Source organism: Tupaia chinensis, unplaced genomic scaffold (assembly GCF_000334495.1).
Source record: "Tupaia chinensis unplaced genomic scaffold, TupChi_1.0 Scaffold000622_1, whole genome shotgun sequence".
Lineage (NCBI taxonomy): Eukaryota > Metazoa > Chordata > Mammalia > Scandentia > Tupaiidae > Tupaia > Tupaia belangeri.
Genome location: NW_006160142.1, coordinates 240,016 through 267,509, shown reverse-complemented (window position 1 = coordinate 267,509; position 27,494 = coordinate 240,016). Strand labels below are relative to the sequence as shown.

General features: G+C 38.7%; 1 protein-coding gene across 4 annotated transcripts in view; it reads right to left on the bottom strand.

The window, feature by feature from the left end:
* Window positions 1–504: 504 nt before the first annotated feature.
* PPP1R21 (protein phosphatase 1 regulatory subunit 21) overlaps window positions 505–27,494 on the bottom strand; it is a 74,679-nt gene continuing 47,689 nt past the window's right edge. For all 4 annotated transcript variants that reach the window (XM_027775962.1, XM_006159006.3, XM_006159005.3 and 1 more), the window contains 9 exons: window positions 26,147–26,274; window positions 22,416–22,568; window positions 19,350–19,442; window positions 16,511–16,753; window positions 9,673–9,705; window positions 7,456–7,572; window positions 4,218–4,316; window positions 3,076–3,204; window positions 505–865 (listed from right to left, as the gene is read on the bottom strand). In XM_027775962.1, coding sequence (XP_027631763.1) covers window positions 836–865; window positions 3,076–3,204; window positions 4,218–4,316; window positions 7,456–7,572; window positions 9,673–9,705; window positions 16,511–16,753; window positions 19,350–19,442; window positions 22,416–22,568; window positions 26,147–26,274 — 1,025 coding nt within the window. In that variant the 3' untranslated portion in view covers window positions 505–835. The remainder of the gene's footprint in view (window positions 866–3,075; window positions 3,205–4,217; window positions 4,317–7,455; window positions 7,573–9,672; window positions 9,706–16,510; window positions 16,754–19,349; window positions 19,443–22,415; window positions 22,569–26,146; window positions 26,275–27,494) is intronic.

Genomic DNA, 27,494 nt, shown 5'->3' with positions numbered 1-27,494 from the left:
CCCAGGGGTGATGGCCACGCCGCAATCCCTTCTCCTCCATTCTCCTTTCAGGATCTTGGGCACGCACGCACACGCGCCCGGCGTGAGCTTAAGCCACCAGGTCCGGGACTTGAACCACGGTCGCCTACATGGGAGTCCAGCGACATAGCCATTACGCTAACTGCTGGTCCGTCCTTTATCAAATTTTCATAGAGACTGAAAGTTTGATGTAAGTATGAATTTATTGACATGAATTTCCTTTAGCTATTATTCTAACACAGAAAGGGTACTGAAGAGCTGAAGACAATAATAAACCCACAAGATCTGAAGTTTGCAAGGCTCATTTTCTCCCCGAGAGAAAAAAAAAGGACAGAATATGAATAACTCTTTAAAAAAAAAATCTGGAGACTGCTTTCAATTATAAGAAGAAGTAATGACAGTGTGACAATTTAAGCATTTTATCCAGAAACATATATCTATTCCATAGATACCAAATCGATTACCATATAATTGATTTAAAATATACAAAATATTTGTTGTTCTTACATACTGAAATTAAAACCTAACCTTAAAAAGTACACAGTAAAAACAGCATAAGGAAACCTACAATATCCATGGTATATGTGTACTGTTTTCCATTTTACTGTCAACATAAAATTCCTTATTTGTCTTACTGGCTACAAATATATTTTAAATGTTTCAAGGCCATTTACAACACCACTAGTTTACTAGGTCCAACAACATTTCAGCTTCCTGAAGGCCGCCGGCGCTGGACTGGAGTCTCACCCCTGGCCCTGCAGCTCTATGCAGCAGTAGCAGCTCTGTAAAGAACAGTCGCCAACCAGCTACTTGAAAGCTATCGACTCTTGTTCTTTTTAGAATTTCCCTGTACAAAGAAAAAATATCAACAATAAGAACAGACTTCTAAAACAATAATTCACATGGGTTATAAACCGAGATGGCCGAAGACCATATTTCACTTTGGAACATGTTAGTTTCCGAGAGGAAAATAGCTGACAATCTTGCATCATTAACTTTTACTCAGTAATCACAAAGCAGTTTGCTACTTTAAACTCTCTGCAGACCTTACCCCTCCGGGAGCTGGATAAAGAAAGAAAAGAAGGTTATTATCCTGGATTTAGCAAAATCACAACCATTCATTTTGACAAGGGAGTATAAGTTTCATGAAGCTGAATAATAAATTGTAGCCCAAAGATGTTAAATACCTTTTAAAAGTCTTAATAGATGATGATTTTGAATATGTACCAACTAATACCCAGATGGCACCAATGATCTGTCAAAAGTAAACTAAAATACTGGCTGACAGCAAGTTAAAGGGAAGGTGTCTTTATGCCCAATCCATTCACATGTGGAGATTTAGACTTTGCAGTTTCACATAACTTCTTTCTGGAAGAGGTTCATTCCTTAGAAATACATCCTAATGAAAGTCCTATATTTAAGTGGGAAATGCTTGTAGAACATAGTAAAATAATACCAAATAGTTAAGGAGGTTTACTTGGCACCCAATGGAGACAATGTCAACTCAGCCATAAGACACTATAGCAATCTAAATCACTAATAAACCAGGGCAGGAGGGAGGGGTGCAAAATACTGGTATTATTGAATGGTCAAAGAAAGGTTAACAATTTTGTAAACTCCAAATTGAAGACGGGCCTCTTATTTAAGAGTTTTATTAATGCAGGTGTTTCAAGGAACAGATTAAAAAGCTGAAGGGACTTGAAAATTCCCTAACTTCCTAAGTAGCTGCAATCTAATGACCTTTGGGACAATGAGCTTTGCTGTACTATTTACCCTTCTCAATTCAAAAGCAAGTATTTCTGCAGTTCTGCAGACTGACATTTCCCTAAAATCATTTCTACTTCTTTTCAAATGTTAGGTGCTAGAATAGACTTTTTCACACTACTGTTAAAATAAATTATACAGCTCATGAGAAAAAAAAAGAAAAGAAAAAAAAACATAATTTCTCGAGTGTGTAGGATTTCTAACATGACTAGGAGTTAGATATTGCTCTGCTGGAATATCAAGAGATCAAAAGGATTAAGGGAGACATTCTTCAAAAGGACTGATCCCCCTCCCCCCTACTTCCAAGCTCCAGTTTCCTGAAACATAATAACTGGAGAACTATAATCAGAACCATATTGGCTGGTTACCATCACCACAGAGATGGCCTCGGAGACACCCTCCAAAGTAGTGAAAGGTCAATGAATATCATGAAACTACAATGACAAGCAAAATTATATAATGCAGATTCCAATGTATCGACATGATATGTTTTCCAGGAAGACCCAATTAAGCAGAGGACTACCTACACTACCACCAGCAGATGCTAAAATAAAGCCATGGTTCATTCATCTCTAATTGTTCCCCTAGTGCACATGGCAGAAACTAGTACATGTCTGCTGAATCAGTAAGTGGCAGCAGCAGATCTCAAGGAGTGCAGGCTGCAGACAGTAAATTCTAGCTAGTGGAGGTTTATTATCTTAGTTACCAAAATGTGCTACACATCCAGATGTATAGCAAAAGCATATACCCATTGTGTCAGAATAACAGAGACACAGTATGTGAATACGTATTTCAACCTACCTACCTATCTATCTATCTATCTATCTCAATCACCCACTATCCACTGCCCTGGCCTGGACAAGCAGAGGGCTTCAGGAAAGGAAATCTCTGGAATTAAAAAGGTGAGACATCCCTAGGTTACATGGATTATCTATGAGAATAAATTTTCTGATGGTCACTCTTCAACAGCACCATCTTAGATTCTGACATAAATAAAGAGCAATCTTCTCCCTAGAGTCTTTTGTGAGTCCTCCTAACTCTTAATCAACAGTAGCTGAAATGCCCAAAATTCCAAAAAGCAGTGAATATAATATTAAGGCCGTAGACGTCAGACTTTCTCAGCTCAAAGACATTTAATTTTGCTTTATGACAAGAGGACAAATGATATTAAAGAGAATGATTTAGAAAGCGTAGACTCATGTAACCTTTCGCTCCTGAAATGTGTAACAATGAAGTATCTATTATCAAATATATTAACTATTAAATCGCAGAGACTACCTCCCCCTCACATACCTTACTGGACATCTTTAGTGTGTCGATCTCCTCTCTCTGTTTGGACAACGTCTCATTCATGCTGCACAGGTGATCACTCATCATACTTAACTGATCCTCATAACTCCTCTTGGTAGTTGTCAGTTCATCCTACACAGCAAAGGAAAGGGGACAAAAGGAACAAAAGGAAAATCAAGACCCCACTACTCATATCACTCTGGAGCTTTTTTAATTCATTAAAAAAAAAAAAAGTTCAGAAAAGCAACCTATCAAGATAGTCTATCTGGACAATTAACATGAAGTACAAGACACAGGCCAAATAAGAGAACTAAGTTATAAGAAGCAGGATTTTTTTTTTCTCTGCCTTCAAAGTATGTTCTTAATTTCTTTGCAAGAAATTTAAGAATTTTCTTATATGCCAGGCATAAAATTGCTGGAAAATCCAGAAGGGCCAAATGATCTTTCCAAATCCCCTTAGGTTTTCCTGAGCCCTAAGCAGGACACCCAACAAGTTCCTACCATCCCACTGTCCCCACAGTGTAGCACTTCCTTGGAAGAAGCACCTTTCATCTTTCTTCCCACTTCTCATGCTCTCCTCAGCCCCCCTAAAATCTAATCCTGTGTTCTCAATTAATCTGATAAAATAATCTGAAATATGGAAGAAGTGAGTATTGCTATGTGATGTATTTTTCTCCTATGCTTGGCATCATGGTTTGTTTTGTTTGTTTTTAACACATTTTCTTAAAGCATGGGTATAATAAAGAAGATAACGACTAAGGGAAAACAGTTTGAAGCTCTACCTTTCAGCTTAGGTCAGTTTTATGAGTAGGGAAGAGAAAGAACAGAGTAATGTATACAGAGCAAGCCCAAAGCCCACCATGATGAAGAGGAAAGAAAGGAAGGATTATGGGTATTATGTAGGTAAATGCCAACCATAAAACACTTTTAAATGAAAATCAAGTCAGAGGAACAAACAAAACCACCACTTTTTGCCTGACATAAGTAAGATGTCACTTTAAAATGTGTTCAAAATAAAGTAGCTAGAAAAAAAGCATGTTTAAAGGTCAAATGCCATTACTTTGGAAAGAAAATGCTGACTTTGCTGCCTAAGAATTTGCAATGAAAAAACATTGAAACTGCTGAGGTAACACTTTTGAACACACCTGAAGTCTGCTGATGTTCTGACTGGCAAGTTTCATCTCTTCTGCCAACGACTCCTTAGACTTTTCAGCTAATGCCAGCCTTTTTGAGAGTGCCCGGCACTGTAAAATGTGAAAACATTCCATTACTATAGGGAGCATTTCCAAAACCAAATATGGTTCAGGGAAGGTTACTACAAAAAACACTTTCCAAAGCCAGAAGCCATTCATTCATTCCACAAATATCTGCTGAATACCTACAAGCATTACACCACACACCAGAATATGTGTAAAAAAAAAAGTGGCCCCTCCCTCATCATTTCAGTAATGACGAAAATACACCAACTCAAGCTTAGCAGTGTTTCTTTCCTAGCTCTAACCTGGTGATCAGTGGTTAACAAAAACTTTCTATATTTGTCCTTCATTTATACTTACACTGGATCCACTTACACTTACATTGAATGAAAAGTGATTATTTCAAAAGTTATCAGTGGCTTCTAACCACCAATGTGGACCCTAAGACACTTTTCTTGTGCTTCCAGCCCTTCATTAGAGACCACATTAAAGGAGCAATAAAAGTTTTACAGCCCTGCTCTACAGATAATGTTCTATCTACACAGGGGAAAAAAATGAGTGCTGGACTGTAAAGTTCTCAGCTGCTTTTTGGGGGGGTTCTACCAAACCTAGACTATCCAAAGACTATCTGTAAATCAAAAAGGAAAAAATAAAAGAAAGAAAGGGAGCTAGATAAATTCTACTTCAAACTATTGTTCAAGAGAGAGTGCAATTAAAAGGATCACTAAGGGCCAGCAGGTGGCAAAGAGGTCAAGGCAGCTGGATCCCACATGGATGACTATGAGGTTTGAGTCCTAGACCCAGTGGCTTGAAAATCACACCAAGCATGCCCAAAATCCTGAGAGGAAAATGGAGAAGAAGAGATTGCAACATGGCCATTTCCCCATGGGGTGATTTCTCATTTTCTCTCTCTCCCTCCCTCTCCCCATAGTGGGTGCACATGCCCTATAGCAAAAACTGGGAAAGAAAAAAGAAATCACTAAACTTTCTGATAAGGCCATTAAGATAGACAAGAAGGATTTGCTGAGACACATTTGAAAACTATGTCAACATCAGGCATCAGACTAACCATTCCAGTAAAGTCCTATGTTGCCAGGGAGGGTTCACCACTTCCTGTTTACAGATGAGGAAAATCTAGGGCAACTTAAAAATTCTTGTATCTCAATTATGCTGAAGACATTTACTAAAATAAGCAAATCTCTTGGAAATAAAACATCCTTAGAAATTCCCCAGTTACTCATTTCTCACAAGAAAATTTCAGGACAGTTCAGGCAACCAAATAAACCACCCGCTTGTGAGCCAAACATCAACTGTGCACAGCACTGACCCTGACAGAGAGAGACAGACTCATGCAGGCAGGTCCTCATGCAGATAACAATCAAGTCTAGGACACTAACTCAGGAAGAAGACGGGGAACCAAACAATGAGGGTATGATTATCTGCCAAACCAGGTGGCTCAGATAACTCTACAGTAATTCCACTGCAAGTGATCCAGAGAGCTGCCTGCCCCGTTCTGCATTCCATCCAGCTGTCACTATTGATCAACTTACTGAAATGGTTGCTGGCAAATGATATTGAGCTAGTATGTCATTTATTTTAGCAGGAAAAAGACACAAAGCCCTTCTTCATTTCTAGCAACTGGCCTCCTATCAACCTATCTCCTCAGGAAAGAAGAAAATAACAGATAAAGTCCCAATAAAGGGTCTTTTCTTTTTCAATTTCCTTAACAATTTTAAGCATTACACTTCTCTGTCATCTATAACTGATTGTTTAATATATAGTTTCAAATCAGAGGACTAGCAGTTGGCGTAACGGCTATATCACTGGACTCCCATGTAGTCGACTACAGTTCGAGTCCCGGACCCAGTGGCTAAAATTCACACCAGATGCATGTGCGTGTGTGCCCAAGATCCTGAGAGGAGAATGGAGAAGAAGGGATTGCGGCGTGGCCATCCCCCAGGGGGTGATTTCTCACTTTCTTTCTCTCTCTCTCTGTCTTTCTGGCGAGCGCACGCACCCTATAGCAAAAACCTCTCAAAAAAAAATAAGTTTCAAATCAGAGACCTTAAAGGTATTCTGATATGTTCAACAGCATTCATTGTGTGTGTATGCGCTCACCAGAGAAACAGAAAGTGAGCGATCACCTCCAAGAGGATGGCCACACAGCAATTCCTTCTGCATCCTCTTTGCAGGATCTCAGGCACACATGCACACACTGGGCCTGAGACTTGAAAGCGGTTGGCTGTGTGGGAGTCCAGTGATCCAACCACCATGCCGCCTGCCAGCCCCTCTTCTAATTTTCTTAAGAAAATGAATTACTTGGTAAGGGAAGAAGAAAATGTAACAAAAGAGAGATTTTATAAATTTCAAAGGTTAAAATGATTACATTTTTCATTTTATCATTTACAGAAATTCATTTCCACAAACTGGTCATTTAGAAACTGGAGACCGTTTAGGGCCAGCCTGTGGCATGGTGGTGAAGAAAGCTGGATTCCACTGGTGTGTACTGTTACCTGCAAGAGGACCCCTGCCTTGTACGTCTCTCTCCCTCTTCATCAGATTTAGTGGTGTGGTAGTGAAGGTTGATGAACCCACAGGCTTGAGGAACAAACACACCAGGCACGTGGGCATACATGTTTCAAGATCCCGAAAGAAGACGACACAGAGATAGGATTGTGGCATGATCATTCCCCATGGGGAGGTGCTTTCTCATTTTCCCTCTCTCTCTCCTTGTCTCTTGGGTGAGCACATGTGCCCTCTGTCAAATTAAAAAAAAAAATTGGAAAATGATTTTTCAAAATCAGGCACATTTTGCTTTTAAACTGGACAATATGAAACTTCCTTGACTTATGGAATGTCCACCTGTCTGTAACTTTAAAACAAGTCCTCTCTAATGATAAAGCTCCAAAACAATGTTACATGACCACGGCAAAGGCTCTCTATGAGTCTCCCAGCTGTCTTGCAGTGACTTGGAAATGTCAGATCAGCCTTATATTTACTGAAATAAAAATTTTTTGGTTGATATATATATAGAGGCTAATTGATATGAACTCCAGCCAAATTCAGACATAGAATGAATGTGTACACAGCGACTTTTCTCTTCTTGTGAATTGCAGAACAGGACAATGATCTAATTCCTGAAAGAGTTAGGGAAAAAAAATACCAACTTAATTAACTCTCCACTTACCTCAGCATAAAAATGCACCGACTTACTGTCAGCCAGCTGCAGTTGAGATGTAAGTTCTACTATCCTTGCCATGTAGTGATTTTTAATTAAGTCTTCACGAGATTCCACATCTGGAACCTAGGCAGAGCACACATCAATAAATACCAGTGAGATGAAGCAATTATAGAAGAAAAGGAAATGTTGTATATTTTCACTTGAAATTTGATGGGGAATCAGTTTTCCTATCCCTCAAAGAAACTTCATAAAAGGCAGGTAAGTATATATCCCAAATTTCTTTTATAGAGCATCCTGCGTATCTCAGATGAAGCTGAGGCTTCAGAACTGCACAGAGGTACAGCAAAGCCCACTGAAGCCATATCCCTCCAACCAACTTTTATTAGCCACAAATTTGACTCTCAACATCTTCATCTCTCTGACCCCTATGTCATCTCTAATTGGAGGGGGAAGGGAGAAGCGGTATTTATTGGAATCCCTAAAATTCAATCATTCTTTTCTCCTCAAACTGTCTTACAACTCTAATGAAATAAAACATACTAATTAAGCCATTTTTTAAAGAGCTTTTGCTACAGGACATGTGTGCTCACCACAGGGACAGAAAGCAAGAAATCACCCCCCAGGGGGGATGGCCACACCGCAATCCCTTCTCCTCCATTCTCCTCTTGGGATCTTGGGCACTCATGCACAGGCGCTTGGCGTGCGTTTTAAGCCGGGAGGTCTGTGGACTTTCATGGGAGTCCAGTGATGCAACCATTACAACATCTGCTGATCCCAAATTAAGCTATTTTTATACTGAACAGTTTATGGCCTTTGTCCCAGACTGGTATTTCTACTAGTTACTCTAGCTATGACATGCTATAGAGTTTAATTTAAAATACAGGGCCTGGCAGGTGGCGTGGTGGTTGGGGGCGCTGGACTCCCACATGGCCAACCAAGTTCAAGTCCTGGACCTGATGGCTGAATTTCTCACTTTCTCTCTCTCTCCAAATTAAAAATAATAATATAACAACAAATAAAGTTAAATAAAATAATTTTTAAAAATACATGGGGACCAGCAGATAGTGTAATGGTTACATCACTGGACTCCCACATGGCCAAGTGATTTGAGTCCTGGACCTGGAGACCTGAAACTCACACCATGTGCTTTTCCATGTATGCCCAAAATCCTGAGAGAAGAAGGGATTGTGGTGTGGTCATGCCACTGAGGGGTGACTTCCTGCTTTCTGTCTCTTTGGTGAGTACATGTTCCCTATAGCAAAAAACTCTCTTAAAAAATCCATTCAGGGCCAGCAGGCGGCATGGTGGTTAAAGGCACTGGACTCCCACATGCCCAACTATGGTTCAAGTCCCAGACCTGATAGCTTATTCATTCTTTCTCTCCCTCCCTCCCTCCCTTCCTCCCTCTCTCCCTCTCCCTCTCTCTCTCTCTGGCCAAACTGAACAATAATGATAATAAATAAATGATTCTTTAAAGAAAAAAATTAATGCATATTGGGGCCAGCAGGTGGAATGGTGGCTAAGGCACTGGACTCCCACATGGCTGACCACAGTTCAAGTCCTGGATCTGGTGACTTGCTTCTCACTTTCCCTCTCTCTCCCCCTCATCAAATAAAATAATAATAATAAATAAAACTGAATAATTATATTTTTTAAAAATGCATGCATGTCCAAGATTACCTACATTATGAGATAAATATGGAAATCAGAGATTTACCAACCTACTTGAGTTTGTCAACTCTGAGTGATAAGCTGAATGAATTCAGTGTTCATTTAATGGTTATCTATTACATCTTGGCATATTTCAGAATTCCAATGTGCAAACCTGCCCTGAGTTCACTCACTTTCAGGGCTGGAAAGAGCTACAAAGCATACTGCTCCTTGAGGCTCTGAGAAGCCCTGCTCCTTAAAAGGACTCACATGGCACATGGCCTCATTCGGTATGCCAGTGAGGCGATGGCTGAGTTGGAGCCATACCTGTCAAACTGCCAAGGTAAGTCATTCAACAAGGCAATTACAAAAATAGGCTATAATTTGTTGGTGGCAGTTAAAACAGAACCAGGGAGAAAGCAACATGAATCCATCAATGATGGGAAAAACATTGGCTTCACATTTGCTAGAACTGTCAGGAAAAACGATGGACAAAGATGGCTTTTGCAGGACTTGTCACAAACAAGCTGCAACATATTTACTAACAAACAACATGATGCCAAATCACATTACCTCACTATCGGATGTCCTGGTTAAAATCCCAATCTAGAACATAAGAAAAAGAAACCTTCAGAATAGAATATTTACATTTGAACACAATAGGTAAATCTGTAACATTATTTTCTTTTCTCAGTTGACATTGTTTTACAGAGCACTGAAGTATAGCACCAGAAGATCACCCCTATGAGATGCTGTACCTGCAGAGAGGCCGCTCGCTGCACTCACCATTTCTGCTAGACCATAACTTAGAGTTAGCATTGTTAAATCCTCTATCAAAATACTGATTAGCTAGGGCCAGCAGGTGGCATAGTTGAGGCACTGGACTCGCACATGGTGGACCATGGTTGGAGTCCTGGACCCAGCAGTTTGAAACTCACACTGTGTGTATGTGTGCATGTGTGCCCAAAACCCAGAGATGAAAACAGAGGAAAAGGGACTGTGGTGTGGCCATCCACCCTGGGGGCGATTTCTCACTTTCTGTTTCCAGCAAGTGCACGTGCCCAATACCAAAAAAACTCTCTCAAAAAAAAGTTGATTAGCCATTTTTATTAAAATCCCAAAAGTCATCTAAAAAAGGAAGATCAATTTTTTTTACTCTTGTCTTTTTTAATTTTTTAAATTTGCTAGTGGGCACATGTGCTTGCCAGAGAGATGGAGGGGGTGGTGCATGAGAAAGTACTCCCATGGGGGACAGTCGAGCCATAATCCTTTCTCTTCCATTTCTCCTTTCAGGATTTTAGGCATGCACACATATGTGCCAGGCATGTTTTTCAGGCCACTGGGTACAGGACTTGAACCACAGTCAGCAATGTGGGATCCAGCTGCTTTAACCACTACACCACTGGCCCCCATCTTGTCATTTTATGCTTATTTCCAAAGCAGAAGCCAAGAATTATTATGATGACCATAATGAACATTCTGAACAGAAAAATCTGACTGAAAGCTGAAAAGGAAGATGAATAAATAAATATACTTTGATATAATGTTATGATGACATTAATAAATATTATTTTTGGATTTAAGAAAACAAAAGTATAATTTTTAAGTACATTAAAGTGCTGCTAAGTTTTTTTCAAAACTTTTTTGTGAATTAGGAAATCAAAAACAAATAGTCATAATTACCAAATTCAAGGTGACAGGTCATGTGCTTGGGTACAATGATTTAAGGAAAATACTGGAAACTCAGTTTCAATGGATTCTGTTAATCAGAGATGACACTCAACAATCTCCACATATTCTAAATTACACCCTTAAAAGTATTATTCTGAAGAGTGAGCAGTGAATCAACTGAATATGTACTAATGAATGTCATGCCCACCTAGCTATAAAAGACTCTTCTCTAAGGCTTTTTAAAATAAAAGACTGGCCTTAATTCTCTACTCAATGAAGCAGGAATAGCAACTATACTTCCTCTTCTATTAATACTTAAAAACTGCTTATAATAACACACCAATCACTTAATTTTATACATTCTAATATGACTGCATTTGATTAAATCAACTACAAGAGTACACCAATTATACCTCCTCACCCTCACACTCTTACTTCTGGGTTATGGTTTAAAAATGTGGTACAGCACAAAGCCCTTCAAAGGTACTATATAAATGGAAGGAAAAAAACAGTTTTTTTTTTAGAGGTTTTTGCTATAGGGCACATGCACTTGCCAGAAAGAGAGAAACAGAGAGACAGAAAGTGAGAAATCACTCCTCAGGGAGGATGGCCACGTCGCAATCCCTGGTATGAGTTTAAACCACTGGGTCCGGAACTTGAACTGCAGTCGACTACATGGGAGTCCAAGAACATAGCCATTACACCAACTGCTGATCCCAGGAAAAGTTTTAACATATACAACCTTAACATTTTCTCATATGCTTTTTTTTTTTTCTTGAGAGGTTTTTGCTATAGGGCTCGTGTGCTCACAAGACAGAGAGACAGAGAGACAGAAAGCGAGAAATCACCTCCCAGAGGGGATGGCCATGCCGCAATCCCTCCTCCTCTGCTCTCCTCTCAGGATCTTGGGCATACACGAACACGTGTCCGACATGAGTTTAAGCCACCAGGTCCAGGACTCGAACCATAGTCGACTACATGGGAGTCCAACGACATAGCCATTATGCTAACTGCTGGCTCCTCTCATACGCTGTTAATGAGAGTATCAACTGATACAGCCCTTTGAGAAAATAATCAAGAAATGATCAAAGGGGGCTGGTCCCATAACGTAGTGGTTAAGGGAGCCAGATTCCACATAGGCAACTGTGATTCAAACCCCAGCAGCTTGAGAAACACACTGGAAGCATGTGTGTGTATGTGTGTATGTGTGTGTGCCTAAAAATCCCAACAGTATGGAAAAAATTGAGGAACTGTAGCGTAAGTATATTGCTTAGGAAGGTGCTTTCTCCCTCTCTCTCTCTCTCTCTCTCTCTCTATGGGCAAGCACACATACCCTCTGGCAATGAAAGAAAAAAGAAAAATTAATCTTTCTCGAGACCAGCAGATGGTGTAATGGTTATATTACGGGACTCCCACATGGTTGACTGCAGTTCGAGTCCCAGACCGACGGCTTAAAACTCAGTCAGACTCATGCGTGTACATGCCCCAAATCCTGAGAAGAGAATGGAGGAGAAGGGATTGCGGTATGACCATGCCCCCAGGGGGTGATTTCTCGCTTTCTTTCTCTCTAATGTGCACATGCACCCTATAGCAAAAATTTCTCTTAAAAAAAAAAATCATTCTCTCTTTTCAGGCTTTTGGGCATGTATGCACACACACCCGGTGTGTTTCTCAAGCCACTGGGTCCAGGATTGAACTATATAGTCAGCCATGTGGGATCAGCTGCCTCAACCACTAAGCCACAAAGCCAACCCAAGCAATGCTTTTTAACTGCAGCAAAAATGGGATATTTGTATTGTTTTGTACTTTTTCTTTCTTGAGCTCCTGCTATCTTTTTTTAAAAAAATAAGTAACAGGTGACTGAATGTTCCAACTGCAATACTAGGTATAACAAAAAGCATTAGAAATAAGTTTCTATCTGATGTTTAAAATAAAGTAATCTGGTGACTCATAAACTGAGTTTTCTTTGCTAATCAATTAACTTTAAAATGGACAGACTTACTCCCAACACCCAAGAGGCAGGAGACAAAAAGAACACACACACACACACAAACACACACACACACGACTATGAAATACGAGAGGCAGACCATGTCTTGGTTGCCTAACTCTGATTATTAAAGACAATACCTGAAATAGTAAGTCATTGAAAATGTGGTATCTCAACTGTATCCCAAACAACAGCTAGAGTTTTAAATTCAAGGAAGTCAAGGAAGAGGAAAATGGAATTAAAAGATAAAAGTATATGAGTGAGGGAACAGCAGTTGGCGTAATGGCTACGACGCTGGAATCCCATGTAGTCAACTGTGGTTCGAGTCCTGGACCTGGTGGCTTAAAATTACGCTGGGTGTGGGTGCATACATGTCCAAGATCCCGAGAGGAGAATGGAGGAGAAGGGATTGGGGTGTGGCCACCCACACGGGGGTGATTTCTCGCTTTCTGTCTCTCTGGCGAGCACACTCACCCTATAGCAAAAACATCTAAAAAAAAAAAAAAAAAAGTATGTGAGCAATAGGTTTTAGGAGTTATGAATAAAGGGATATCCAGGTAAAAGAAACAGCTTAAACTTAGGGATATAAAAATGCAAAGAACACTATCAGAGAAAAGAGTTCAGTTTGGACTAGTATGAGAAAATGGAGACGATAGAGCTAAAATGTAGTTTGAAAACAAGTATCCAAGCACCTTAGCTATGCCAAACAAATGCATTTAGACTACACAGAGCCACTTAAGAGTATGCTGGCACATAATTATTGCAGTCACTATCACTGTCAGCGGTCTACTGGTCTATTCTGGTCCCACAGTTACTCCCTGGCCACCACCATCTCTACAGCTTGCATGGTAAAAAAAGTGAAAAGAGAAAGAAACAGATGCCAGCAGGGGAGAAGAGGGGAGAATTAAGAAATCAGATGCGGGGCTGGCAGGTGGGGTGGTGGTTAAGGGTGCTCGACTCCCATATTGCTGACCATGGTTCAAGTCCCGGATCTGGTGGCTTGCTCTCTTTCTCTTTCTCTCTCGTTCTGTCCCTCTCTGGTCAAATTGAGATAAATAAATAAATATAAGGTTAAATAAAATAATTCTTAAAAAAAAAAAAAAAGAAAGAAATCAGATGCAATGGAGAACAGTCCAAGCATATCAACAAGACCCTGAAGGTCCAAAGACAAGGAAAATGTGGTGCCATTCCAAATGCTACGGGGACAGATGTCAAAATTCTTGTTGATGATCCTCTCATTACATCTGTACACTATAGCCAAGTGTTAAGCCACTGGCTTGAGGGTGAACACAGTCAATTTGACGAGTCAGAGGCAACATGCCAGGCACAGTCCTGCCATTGGTGGAGTAGGGGAGACAGTACAGGGACATCCTGAGAGCACGGTGACCATTCAAGTTCCAGGAAGTCTGGTTTTTATTTTATGCTTTTCTAAAATTTTTAATTCTTTCCTCTACATTTTATGATGAAAAATTTCAAACATATAAAAGTGGGGGTAGAGGAGAACATCTGTATATCCACTATCTCGATTCGATAATTGTTAACATGCTACCTTTGCTTTATTGATCTGTGCGTAATTTTTCTAAACAATCTAAAAGATATAGATATTATGAATGCTTCATCTGAAGTACTTCAACATTTGCCTCACAAAAAAAATAAATGAAGATATTCTCCCAGATAATAATAGCATTAGCATGCCTTGAAAATTTAGTAATCATATGAGATTCTGACATTGTTAAGACATAATGAGATCTGTACACGTCTTGAAAATTCAAGGTAGTTTATGTAATTTACTACCAAGTATGACTTAGGTAGACGGTAACCCTGAGCAAGACAGTGATTTGCTCTTTCACAGCATCAGTGGGCACAGGGGTAAAGTCAGCAGAAAAGCACACACCTAAGGCCAGTCTTCAAGAAGCACCATGGCTCTTCTCAAGTTTCTCAAGAAAGGCTTGTAAAAAGTACACCTAAAGAGATTTTTTTGATTATAAGAGTAATTTTCATTGATGATTTCTCTTTTTCTAGAGTTTCCTGATTTTTTTGAACAGTGAGCAGAATATAATTAGAAAACTTTTTAAAAAGTAACTTGGAATTCTATAACACCAATAAAAGGGTTTCTTCATCATCTAAGTCACTACAGATAAAAATAAGGTAAAAAATATAAAATTGCAAGGTAATTTACCAAGAATTAACCTGATAGTATAAAGCTTTATAGTCTCTAGATATATACCATAAAACTAGTTAAAAATGGTATTTGTGGCCATTTCAATAAAAGTTAGGCATTTGGCCCTTGGTCAGAAATATAATCCCATTATTACAACTGTTTTTAATGCAAAAACAGAATTCTCATAAATGTAACTTACTGTATCTTCCAGGAACATAGTCCTCATCATGGCAAGTCTCATGTAAAATCAGATAACTTAATGGAGCTACTGAAGGAGACATCCTGCTTTTTAATCTTTTTCTTTAAGTTAAGTTTAGTTTGCATGAGGGCCCATGCACTCACCAGAAAGAGAGGAAGAAAGAGAAAGAGGAGGACAGGGAGAAAGCACTCACCAATGAGGCATGATCATACAGCAATCTCTTCTCCTCCCTATCAGGATTTTCGATGCACATGTACCTAGGGTATTTTTCAAGTCACAGAGGCTGGGACTTGAACCACACAGTTGGCTCCCTTAACCACCAGGCCACAGGGTTAGCCCACTAATCTGCTTTTGTCCAGAACATATTAATCATTCCTGTTACTAACTGATGTGTAATTTACTTGCTTGCTATGGTCTAAATGTTTGTGTTCCCCCAAAATTCATATATTAGAATCCTAATTCCCAAGTTGATGGAAGATGTGACCTTATAGGATTAGTACCCTTAAAAGAAACCCCAGAGGGACCAGCAGTTAGCGTAATGGCTATCTCGCTGGACTCCCATTTAGTCGACCACGGTTCACGTCCCGGACCTGGTGGCTTAAAACTCACGCTGGGCGCGTGTGTGTGCGTGCCCAAGATCCCAAGAGGAGTACGGAGGAGAAGGGATTGCGGCGTGGCCATCCCCCCTAGGGGGTGATTTCTCACTTTCTGTCTCTCTCTGCCTGTCTGGTGAGTGCACGCGCCCTATAGCAAAAACTTCTCAAAAAAAAAAAAAGAAAGAAAGAAACCCCAGAGAGCTCCATTGCTCCCCCCACCATATAAGAACTCCATAAGAAGGCTACTGTCTATGAACCAGGAAACAGATCCTCACCAGACACCAAATTGGAGGATGCTTTGAACTTAGACTTCCTGGCCTCTATAACTGTGAGGAATAAATTTCTGGTATTTACAAGCTGCTTAGTTTAAGCTATTCTTTTATAGTAGCCTGAATGAACTAAGACAATCAACACTGAATATAAGGTTGGAGTCTTAAAAAGTAGCATTATAAAAAGAAAACCTGGGCCAAGTGGTAGCGCAGTATAACACAACACTGTGCACTATGGAAGGCCAACCCACAGCAGAAGGTTCCAGGTTTGTATCTAGAGATCTCTCTGAATGCACGGGGCATGTGTATGACCAAGATAAAGGGCTGACTGAGGCTTGGGGTGGAACATAGCATGAGGATCCTATAGGGGGTCTATGTCTGTCTCTCTTATTCACAGAAGAAAGAAAAAAAGAAAAGACCCCGTAAGGGGTACATGTCTGTCTGTTTCTCTTACCCATGGAAGAAAGAAAAAAAAAACTTGAAAAAAGAAAAAAGGAAACCCGGGACAACCAAGAAGACACTTACCAGACTGGTGCTCTGAATGGGCTCCGGAGTGGCCTTGCTTGAGGCTTCATCCTGGCCAGAAGCATTCAACGAGGCAGCACTTTCCTGGGCCAGCCCAGCCAACTGCCCACTACTTGTACTCTTCAGCTTATCTGCAATCCGCTGGTTTTCTTTCTCTAGCTTGATTTTGGCTAACTGTGCTTCCAACATCCAATGCTCTTTTTCCTGCTCCAATTTAGAAATCTTTTCCAAACTCTGGTGAACCTTAAAAAATATTATAGAGTTCTATATCTTAGAAAATGACATGAACAACTTAGTGACCATAAAAACTACTTTGCAGAATGTAAACCAAAACTACCTCACGGAGGTTAAAATAATAAAGCTTGACCCCAAAACAGAGAGAGATTTATTAAACAGAATACAAAAAGCACAATCACAGCTGAAAAACTGAACTACAGTTAAAAAAAAAAATACCAACAACTCTAGTCATCAAAAGACATTAACAGAGTGAAAGAGAGAGCCAAAGAGCGAAAGAATAATATGTAATGCATGTATCTAACAGAGAAACAGAGATCTAATACCTAGAACATAGCATTTTTTGCAAATTAATAAGAAATAGACAACCCAATAGAGAAACAGGCAAAAAACAAAAAAAAAACAACAACAAAAAAAACCTAACATCAACAACTGAAGATCTGATCGAGACTACAAACATAAAACTATGATCAATATCACTAATTATCAAAGGAAAGCAATTTAAATCATTCATCATTTGATACAAAGGGAGTCATATCTGTGAAGTAATTCAGTCTTACAGTTCTCAACAAAAGAGGAAGGCTAGATCTGAAAGAGTATATATTCCATAATTGCATCTAATAAAAAGTTCAATATCAGGCAAGAAAACTCATTTCTGGTGTTAGAATACAGAATAATGGTTATCTTTGGGAGAGAGTAAGGTAGTAACTGGAAAGGGGCATGAGAAAAATTTCTAGGGTCTTACTAATTTTTTTAAAAGGTATACATAGAGAATTTATTTTTCTTTTAAAATCTAGCTGCTGGCTACATCCGTGTGTTCACTTGTGAAAGTTCACTAGCATACACATTAATGTATACTTTGCTGTTAGTATGTTATACTTTAACAAGAAGTTAAACCAGTCCTCAGAGCAAATAAAAACTAGGAAACTGCATGAAAACAACAGCAAACTTACAGTGAATTCCAAATGCTTTACCACCTAGCAGAATTAAACGAGTGCCACACACCTTCCTCTCATCATGCCACTGATACCGCCTAACAGTCTTCCAACTGTTCTCTCTCAGAGGAGAACCACTGCTCCAGCATTAGACCACCTGTTATGCTATCAAGTGGCAAAGCTAAGATGTGGAATTCCAGCCCTCTGGCTCACAAAACTGGATCTTTTTGCTATATCACACTGCCTCCCACTGGCTCAGTTATTCCTAAGGAGTCCCTGAAAGGTAGGTATTATCCTCACTTTCAGATAGGCAGTCAGAGAGGCCTAGAGCATTTATCACATTAACTCTCAGCTGGTCAGTAGCAGAGTGAAGAAAGCATTATCTTTGAGGTCAGTTCTGCAGCTTACTAGCTACTTTGAGTAAAAGTTAGTTTCTTTGAATCTTACTTCATATTAAAAAAAAAAAAAAATTTATGTGTGATGCTTATTACTTTTTTTTTTTCTTTTTTCTTTTCCAGAGCGATCTTGCACTCCTCAGTGAGAGTAGGGAACAAAAAAAAAGCCCCCATGGGGATGGCCACACCATAATCCCCGCTCCTCCGTTCTCCTCTTGGAATTTTGGGCACACACGCACAGTGCCTGGCATGAGCTTAAAGTCGCCAGATTCAGGACTTGAACCCTGGTCAGCCATGTGGGAGTCCAGGACGTGAACCACGGTTGACTACATGGGAGTCCACTGACATAGCCATTACGCTAACTGCTGGTCCCAAATTTTTAGTTCTAATATCCTAGAGCATTAATGTTAAAAAGGTAAGTAACGTTCCCAAAGAAAGTAAGGTCAGCATAGACAAAATATTGTCTCAGGTGAATTTATTTGATCTCCATTTAAAATGAATATTTCTCAAACTAAAAGCAAGCCAGATACCAAAGTGAATAAATATCTGACAAAAGTTAAATTAGTGTCAGACTGTACCAATTTATGAAAAAGACTACCTTCCACTCCTATTCACCCTCGAATATCAACTAACCAACCAAATACTAGAAAATTTTCATGCCTGCTCATTTTAAAAATGAAAAAGCTTAGGCCAACCAGTGGCATTGTGGTTAAGGCATCCAACATGGCCCACTGTGTGATCAAGTCCCAGATCTGGCAGCTTGAAAAACAATCCAGGCACGTGTGTGTGTGCCCAGAATCCCCAAAAGAGGGAGAAATGGAGGAGAAAGAATGTGGTATGACCATCCCCATGAGGAATGCTTTCTCATTTTCCCTCTCTCTCTCCAGCAGGTACACTCATGCTCTGGCGAATAAAAAAAATAAAGAAAAGAAAGGAAAGGAAAAAACTCACTGGGTCTCTAGCCCTTTCCCCCGTTTTTTTGTCTTATTATTATAAACATTTAAATCTAGTGCCTAAAAATGAATTAATCGTCATGGCCAAAGTGTGTTGATATTACTTTAGTGCCAACTGCAACATCAATGTAATCATGACCTATTCATAGTATCAATACATTTTTCAACAAATTATGCTTATGGTGCTTTTTAGTATTAAACAATTAATTTTACATGTTTACATATGCAGTCTTTTGAATCACTTATGTATCTTAAAAACCCTCTCCAGGAAACTTAACATTTCTGCACTTTAACAATTTCCATGATTTTCCAGGTGTCATACCTGCTGTGCAAGGCCTTCTCGACTTTCAGTAGAGCTAAGAAGGACCCGACGGTTTGCCAATGCTTCTTCATAAGGCACAGACTCCAGAAGGGGCTAGGGAAAACGTCATTAAGAATTAAGGGAAAAATACTGTGTCACCCCTCCCCTCCACCCAATCCAAACCCCAAATAAGAATGTTAAGTGGAGCTGTGATAATAAATTCAGATGTAAGGCAACACAGACATGTGAAGAAAAACCAATTTTTTAACCAAATAAAAATGCTGAAGAATTTATCATACTGACTCGTCTATACTAACTGAAACCATATGGACTTGCACAGAAATAGACAGAAGAAGGATAGAGGAGAAAATCAGAAACAGATAAAAGCACACAGAAAAATGCATTGTGTGACAAACTGCACTTCTGAGTCAATGGAGAAAGGATAGATTGGAAAAACAGTACCACGACAACTATTTAATTAATTACAAAAATAACTATTTAGACCCTTCTTTTATATCTTACGTCAGAATATATTCTAAAATAAAGATCTAAATCTAAAAATTTAGATCATAAAAACACTTAAAGAAAATAAATGGGTGAATATTTCTATAACTTTGGAAAATGTTCCTGGCTGAGAATCACAACCATAAATAATAAGAGCTGTTTGATGATACAGAAATTAAAACTTCTGTTTTGAAAATACACTACAGCAAACTAGGCGGAAAATACTTCCCACATAAACACCAGATTAGAATCCTTAATAAAGAGGGGTCTCTTTTGAATCTAATTAGGAGCATAAAAATAGGTAAAAGACCTGAAAAGAGAATTGATAGAATAAAATAAGAATGAAAGAACCATGAAAGGATGTTCTACCTCATTAATAAGCAAAGACATGCAAATTAAAATAACAGTAAGAAACCTCTCCCCTCTGAGATTGACAAAGATGAAATGTATGGGCTTAATTTATATTTCTATGGTTGATAAGCTATAAAGAGGTAATTCCCTTAAGTACAGTCTATAAAAATATGCCAAAAATTGAGACAGTCGCAAACTCTGGACCGGCAATTCCTTTTGGGGTATTTAATCTTAAAGATATTATTAAAACAACTTGACAATTACAGGGAGATAAGTATCCCTATAAATTTCTAGGGCAATTTGGTAGTTAACTATTAAAACTTAGCATGTATGCTAGCAGGTGGTGTGGTGGTGAAGGGCGCTAGACTCCCACATGGCCAACTGTGGTTCGGGTCCCAGACCTGGTGGCTTGTTTTCTCACTTTTTCTGTTTCTCTCTGTCCCTCTCTGGTTAAATTGAAATAAATAAATAAGGTAAATAAAGTTAAATTAAAAAATAATTTAAAAACATAACATGTACAAACTACATGGCTCAGAATATTCTACCTGTCAGTATTTCTCATGTGCCCAAGGAGACAGTTAGAAAGTCATCCATTGCAGTATTAAATGGTTAAAAAAAAAAAAAGAAATCAACTTAAATACCCACTAATTAAGGCAAACCTAAAGAGGCATGGAACATTCATGAAATAGAATTCTACGTTATATTTATTAATAAAATGAATGTGAGCACATATAATGATATAGACAGATCACTAAAACAAATTTTAAATGAAAAAAAAAAGGCACAATAAAACATGCATTTAGATTAACAAAAAAGGAAGGAAGAGAGGGAAGGAGAATAGGAAGAAGAGAGGGACAGAAGGAGAAAGGGAAGGAGGAAAGAAATTTCTATATATTGTTTATGGGTTTACATAGATGCATATAAATGTTCCAAGAGCCTGCAAGCTTACCACCAAACTGATAACTGTGGTTACCTCTGGAGAAGAGATAGAATTAGGGATTATAATTTATCTATAATGGGCCAATAGAGGTGTGGTAGTTAAGGTATTGGACTCCCACACGGCCGACTGCAGTTCAAGTCTCAGACATGGTGACTTGCTTTCTCACTTTCTGGCGAGCACATGTGCCCTACAGCAAATTTTAAAATAACTTATCTATAATGTTCTAATTTAAGAATGTGGGGCTTTTTGGGTTTTAAAAAATTTTTTGCTATAGGGAATGTACACTCGCCAGAGTCAGAAAGAGACAAAGTGAGAAATCCACCCCTCCCAGAGGACTGGCCATGCCACAATCCTTCCTCCTCCATTCTCTTGAGATTTTGGGCATGTACATGCTTGTACATGCATCCAGTGTGCTTTCAAGCCACAGGGTCCAGAATTCGAACTGCTCAGTTGGCTATGTGGGATCTAGCTGCCTCCAGCCTCCACACCTGCTGGCCCCCAAGAATGTGTTAATTAAAAGTTTTAAAGACATGAAGAGAAAAATGAGAAAATGCACAGTTCCATAGGCAAGTATACCCACTATAGCACTGCATGTAACAGTGTAAAATAAGCAATCTAAATACCCATCAGTAAGAAATTTGTTAAATAAGCACAGCTTTACAGAATAAAATACTCTAGAGGCATTAAAATGATGGCAATTTATATATATTACGTTTCTGTATTTTCAACATAAATATAAACATATACACAATGAATTTTAAAAAAGATTGTAAAACACATACAAGATCATATGTGTACCTACACATATTTTGCTTTCAATAGTGTATGTGGATATAGTGTATGTAGATTCCCTAGCAAACTTAAGAAGAGATACATTTGGGTAGTAGGATCTGGGATGACTATAATAATTTTCTTCCTAATGTACTGCTGTGTTTTCTGACTTTTTTATGATTATGTATTTCTCAATATAGCATATTCTGAAAAAAATTATAAACATGTTTCAATTTTTTTTCTGCTTCGACAAGTTTAGGATTTTCTAAAGTTTGATCTTTACTGACTGGTTGGTTACCTCAACCCAGGTGCTCTACAGGCACTGGGACATGAGTCCATCATGGCCTGTGAAGACACACTAAGCTGTTTATCGGGTAGGGTCTGGGTCTCTGTCACCACCTCTTTCTCACAACACCCACCCCAAAACTGTGTAAAACAGTAAGAAGTGTGGAAAAACTCTTGCCACTCTGTGGAACAATTTGTGACTTCCCCTCTGATTTACATTTTAGCAGCTCACAAACCTTTCTCAAAGCCTTGATATAGGCAGCAGCTTTTTTCTTGTACTGCAGCATGCATTCTGCTGAAAGAGGACTAATGAATCCACTTGCTGCCTTAGGGCCGTAGCTCAGTGAAGCAATGAAGTAGTCTACATTGTTGCTGAAGAAAGACGCAATCTAAACAGTGTGACAAGAAGACAGATTTTGTTTTCCAATATCTAAAACATAAATCTAATAGCTTTCAGAGCAAAGTTTAAAGATGCTAAAAACGGAAATGAAATTTTGACACCTGTCTAAAAGCCTACATCTATTTATTTGAAGAGAATACCTAGATAGCAATTTATAGTAAAAACAGGACACCACTATAAATATTGAGAATTTCTGACATGTCCTACTCTAGGCAATTTCTTTTCTTTCTGAAAACCAAGATTGGTTTGATTTACTCTGTAGGTAACTTTCATGAGCTATTTACCTCATTAATTTCTGCCACTGTTCTCAAAATATCCATGTTTAGATTTTAACATTCCATATGTATTTTTTTCCTTTATGAGAGGAAAAAGGGAGAGGGGGAAGAGAATCCTTTTTTCTTTTTCTCTAACTTTTTTTTAACTTGCCAGAGGGCACATGTACTTGTTACAGAGCGAGCAAAAGGAAAAAAAAAAAAAAAAGAAAAGAAAAGAAAAAAATCCTCCCCTCCACTGTGAAGCATGGTCATACTGCAATCCCTTCTCTGTTTCTCTTTTTAAGGATTTTGGGCATGCATGCATATGTGCCCAGTATGTTTCTCAAGCCACCTTGTCTGAGACTCAAACTGCAGGGTTGGCCATCTGGGATCCAGGTGCCTTAACCACAATGCCATGGAGCCAGTCCAGGAACTTTCTGACACAGTCCCTCCATGTCATTGGTCCTCTGGCCCCTAGCCTCTCAATTAATTAGGATAACAAACATACACAACCACATGCAGTGTGTTTACACAGGCCTAGGAATTGAACCTAGGCCTCCCATGCTGCCTCTATCCTCCCAAGCCATGGTGCTACCTGTTTACTACCGTGGTTGGACCATTCCATTTGAATTGGGTCATTGGCAAAGTCATGATGTATATTTCTATGTTCTTCTATGCAAAAATACATGACTTTTCTGATGACCCAATATCTTAGCTTCGGCTATTTCGTATTCCAACAAAAGCCACGATATAAGCATCTTGAACATGTAAGTCCTACCTAAATTTAATTCTGGAGTCTCAATTTGTGAATTTTACACGGAAAAAAAAACTACAGCTTTAGTTGATGCTTATCATTTATAGATTTATCACTCATTAAGTCTATATAAGCAAGCACAATCTTCCATTAGTGTAATTTGCAGAGAGATGGTTTTTGAATCTCTAATACTACCTGAAATGAACAGAAATGTCCAGCCAAATGTCTTAGCCAGAAAAATTAAGGTTTTAGATACATTAAAGAGCATTCTATTTTGATAAATAAATGAAAGTGACTTATAAAACATTCTTCCTTGGCACAATGGCTCAAAATCAGTCACCAGTGGGGGAAAAGGTTATTTTTTCCAATTTTCATTAAGTTTTTACTATGTCAAATACAATTTGTTAGGTAGTACATAATGAAATAAGATTCCATAAATCATGTGTCATATACTCTTTGTGAATGACATGGATATACTTAGTGTTTACATTTAGATCATGACAGTAAATGGTGAGATCTATTTTTTTTCTCTAATAATCATTTATCTTCCAAACTATGATATGGATATGCTATACTTTCCTACTGGTTTTTGAAAAATTACTAACTGTAAAATTCAGCTTAATTAAATCACATTAATTACTAAACTGCCACCACTAACATGAGTTCAAACACTTAATTTTAGTTAAAAATTATTTATGAAAATTCCAGCATGTGGGCCAACCCTACAGCATAGCAGCTATTAGGCTCTGTGCATAAAAAGTCAGATCCCACACAGCCAACTGCGGTTTGAATCCCAGCCCCAGTAGCTTGAAAAACACACTGGGTATGTGTGCCCCAAATCCTGATGAGATAGAGAAATAAGGAGAAGGGATTATGAAGTAGCCATACCTCAGGGGGGAGGGGGGAGGTTCTGTTTCTTCTCTGTCTCTATCTCTATCTCACTCTCTGTGGCTCTCTCATGTGCACCCTCTGGCAAAAAAAAAAAAAAAAAAACCTACTGAAAACTAATTAACTTTATGTGAGATATCATTTTAAGGCTTTAAGCAAAGCAAAGCTAAAACAGACTAAAAAGTCCAAAGAATTTCCAAAGAAACTGTACTCTGGTCAGTTTATAATCATAATTAAGTGCCTAATGATTTAAGTGATCATTATTTAATATTAAGGGCTCAATGAAAACATAAAATATAAAGGTATTTAATATTTTGGAGTTCTCATAAAAGGTAACAAAAGCAGAAACTCCTGTAAAATGCCAACGTTCTCTTTTTCCAGAATTTTTTAAAACTCAAAGTTAGAATTCTCTTCAGAAAGCTTCTGGCATGACACAGACAAAAGAGCATAAAAAGGGGCCGGTGGGATGGTCTTCTGACTTGGCAGTCCCATAGTACAGATCTTTGTGCTGACTGAACCTAAAGAGAATGTATTTTAATTATTGCCCCAAAATTTAGCAACCACTTGAGGGAAGTTTGTTTCTCTTATGGTCACGCTATGAGAAAAAGAATGGTAGATGGACATGGATATAGAATGTCCTTGAGAAATTAGGCTGAGTCTGCTGAAAAAAATGGGCTAAGATAGTGCTGAATGTAGTCCTTTGGTTTTATGTGCAGGGGAGTTTCAAAGAAATTTTAATCATTAAAGGTGCTGATGACAAACACACACTGAGAATATGACTTGTGCCAAAACCAGAATATCCATGTTTGAAGAATTTTTAAAGAAATTGCATTCTGGCAATTTATAATATTATTATTATTTTGGTAGTTTATAATAACAATTAAGTTCTTCATGATCCAAAAGACCATTCTCTAATATTAAGGGTTCAATGAAAAAAAAATATGTTGAAGCACTATAAAATATCTGAGACACAGAATCAGAGGAAGCATTACTATCTATCTATCTATCTATTTATTTATTTATGAGAGATTTTTGCTATAGAGTGCATGCACTTGCCAGAGATACAGAAAGCAAGAAATCACCCCCCAGGGGGGTGGACATGCTGCCATCCCTTCTTCTCTATTCTCCTCTCAGGATATTGGGTGGGCATGCATGCACATGCACCCAGCATGAATTTTAAGTTGCTGGGTCTGGGTCTTGAACCGTAGTCAACTACATGTGAGTTCAGTGATATAATCATTATGTCATCTGCTGGTCCCCAGAAGCAGCATTATTAAAGTGTCGGGGGAAAAAATACAGGAGCTGAGAAACCCAAATTATTTATTAATGGAGGTTGTGTTGCTTTTTTTTTTTCCTTTTCTGTTTCTTCCCAATGATCTATGTAACAGACTTTAATATATACAAGGATCTACACTGAGACCACTAAGAATATTTAAACCATCAATATTAGATTAAAACAGAAACAGTGAGTGATTCATCCACTAGTTACAAATGCTAAGCAGTCACTATTACATTTTTTTAAAATAAGAGGGAAAAGGGAGACAACTGCAGTTTACAAAAAAAAAAAGCTCTCAATTCCAAAATCCTTTTATAAATCAATTTTATGTCATTCAAGAAAAAGGAGCATTTAAGAACTGAATTTGATAGCAATATAAGTTAGAGAAAAATTACCTTTCCTGCTCCATTTGTTAATGCCACTACTGATGATAGGATACAGTCATTAGTTGTTACTAGTTTCTGTGTTGCTGTTGGAAGTTCATGCTCTATTGTTGCTTTCTGACTATAATGCTTGGAAATATCTAGAAAGGCAATCAAATGAAAACTCATTATTCTCTACATAGGAGGGTACTTAATGTCTGTGGGAAAATTGAATTAAATATGAGTTAACTCAGATACAAAAAAATTAAAATCTATGCACAGTTTTTTCATAATATACATTTCTACGAACTTTTTGAAGACCTCCTTTCCTATAGATAACAACCTGTTCACTTTTCATATGTACTTTTACAAAATTGTTTTAGTTGGCCAAGGACATGTGTGTTCACCAGATAGAAAGAGAAACAGAACAAGGAAGAGGAGAAAGCACCCCCTGATGGGGTACTGTCACAACACAATTCCTTTTCCTCCATTTCTCCACCCTGTTGGGGTAGTTTATTATTATAAACTACCAAAATAACGTCCAAAGTGTTCTTCTTTTCTTTCTCTCTCTTTTTTTTTAATGTTTTTTCTACAGGGTACCTGCGCTTGCCAGAGAAAGAGAGAGAGACAGTGAAAGGAAAAGTGAAATGCCCCCCACCCCTGGGGGATAGTCACATGCGATCTTTTCTCCATTTTCCTCCTGGGATTTTACACACATGCACCTGGCATAATTTTCAAGCAGCCAGGTTTAGAACTTGAACCACGATTGAACATGTGGGAGTCCAGCACCATAACCACTATGCCATCTGTCGGCCCCTGTCCAGAGTGTCTTTCAAGCCATGTGGGATCCAGTTCCTTTAACCACTTCCAGGCTACAGGACCAGCCCCAACTCTTAAAATTTTATTTTAAAAATTTGACAAAGAATGGTCCCAAGTATCAAGATTATGCTATCAGTTAGGTCATAAATCTACATGCATAGACCAGAGAGAACTAAGGGTTTCTTAAAACCATCTTCACTCTGTATTTACTACAGCTACCAGTGTGTGGGTTTAATTCTTCCTCACTTGAGTATTAACCTTTATTCTTGCATTGGGTAAATGACCCTGACTAGTATTTACCAGTTAAAAACTACTGTTCTGGGGACCAGCAGTTGGCGTAACGGCTATGTCACTGGACTCCCATGTAGTTGACCACGGTTCGAGTCCCGGGCCCAGTGGCTTAAACTCATGCCAGGCATGTGTGTGTGCATGCCCAAGATCCTGAAAGGAGAATGGAGGAGAAGGGATTGTGGCATGGCCATCTCCCCTGGGGGGTTATTTCTCGCTTTCTGTCTCTCTCTGTCTTTCTGGCAAGTGCACGTGCCCTATACCAAAAATCTCT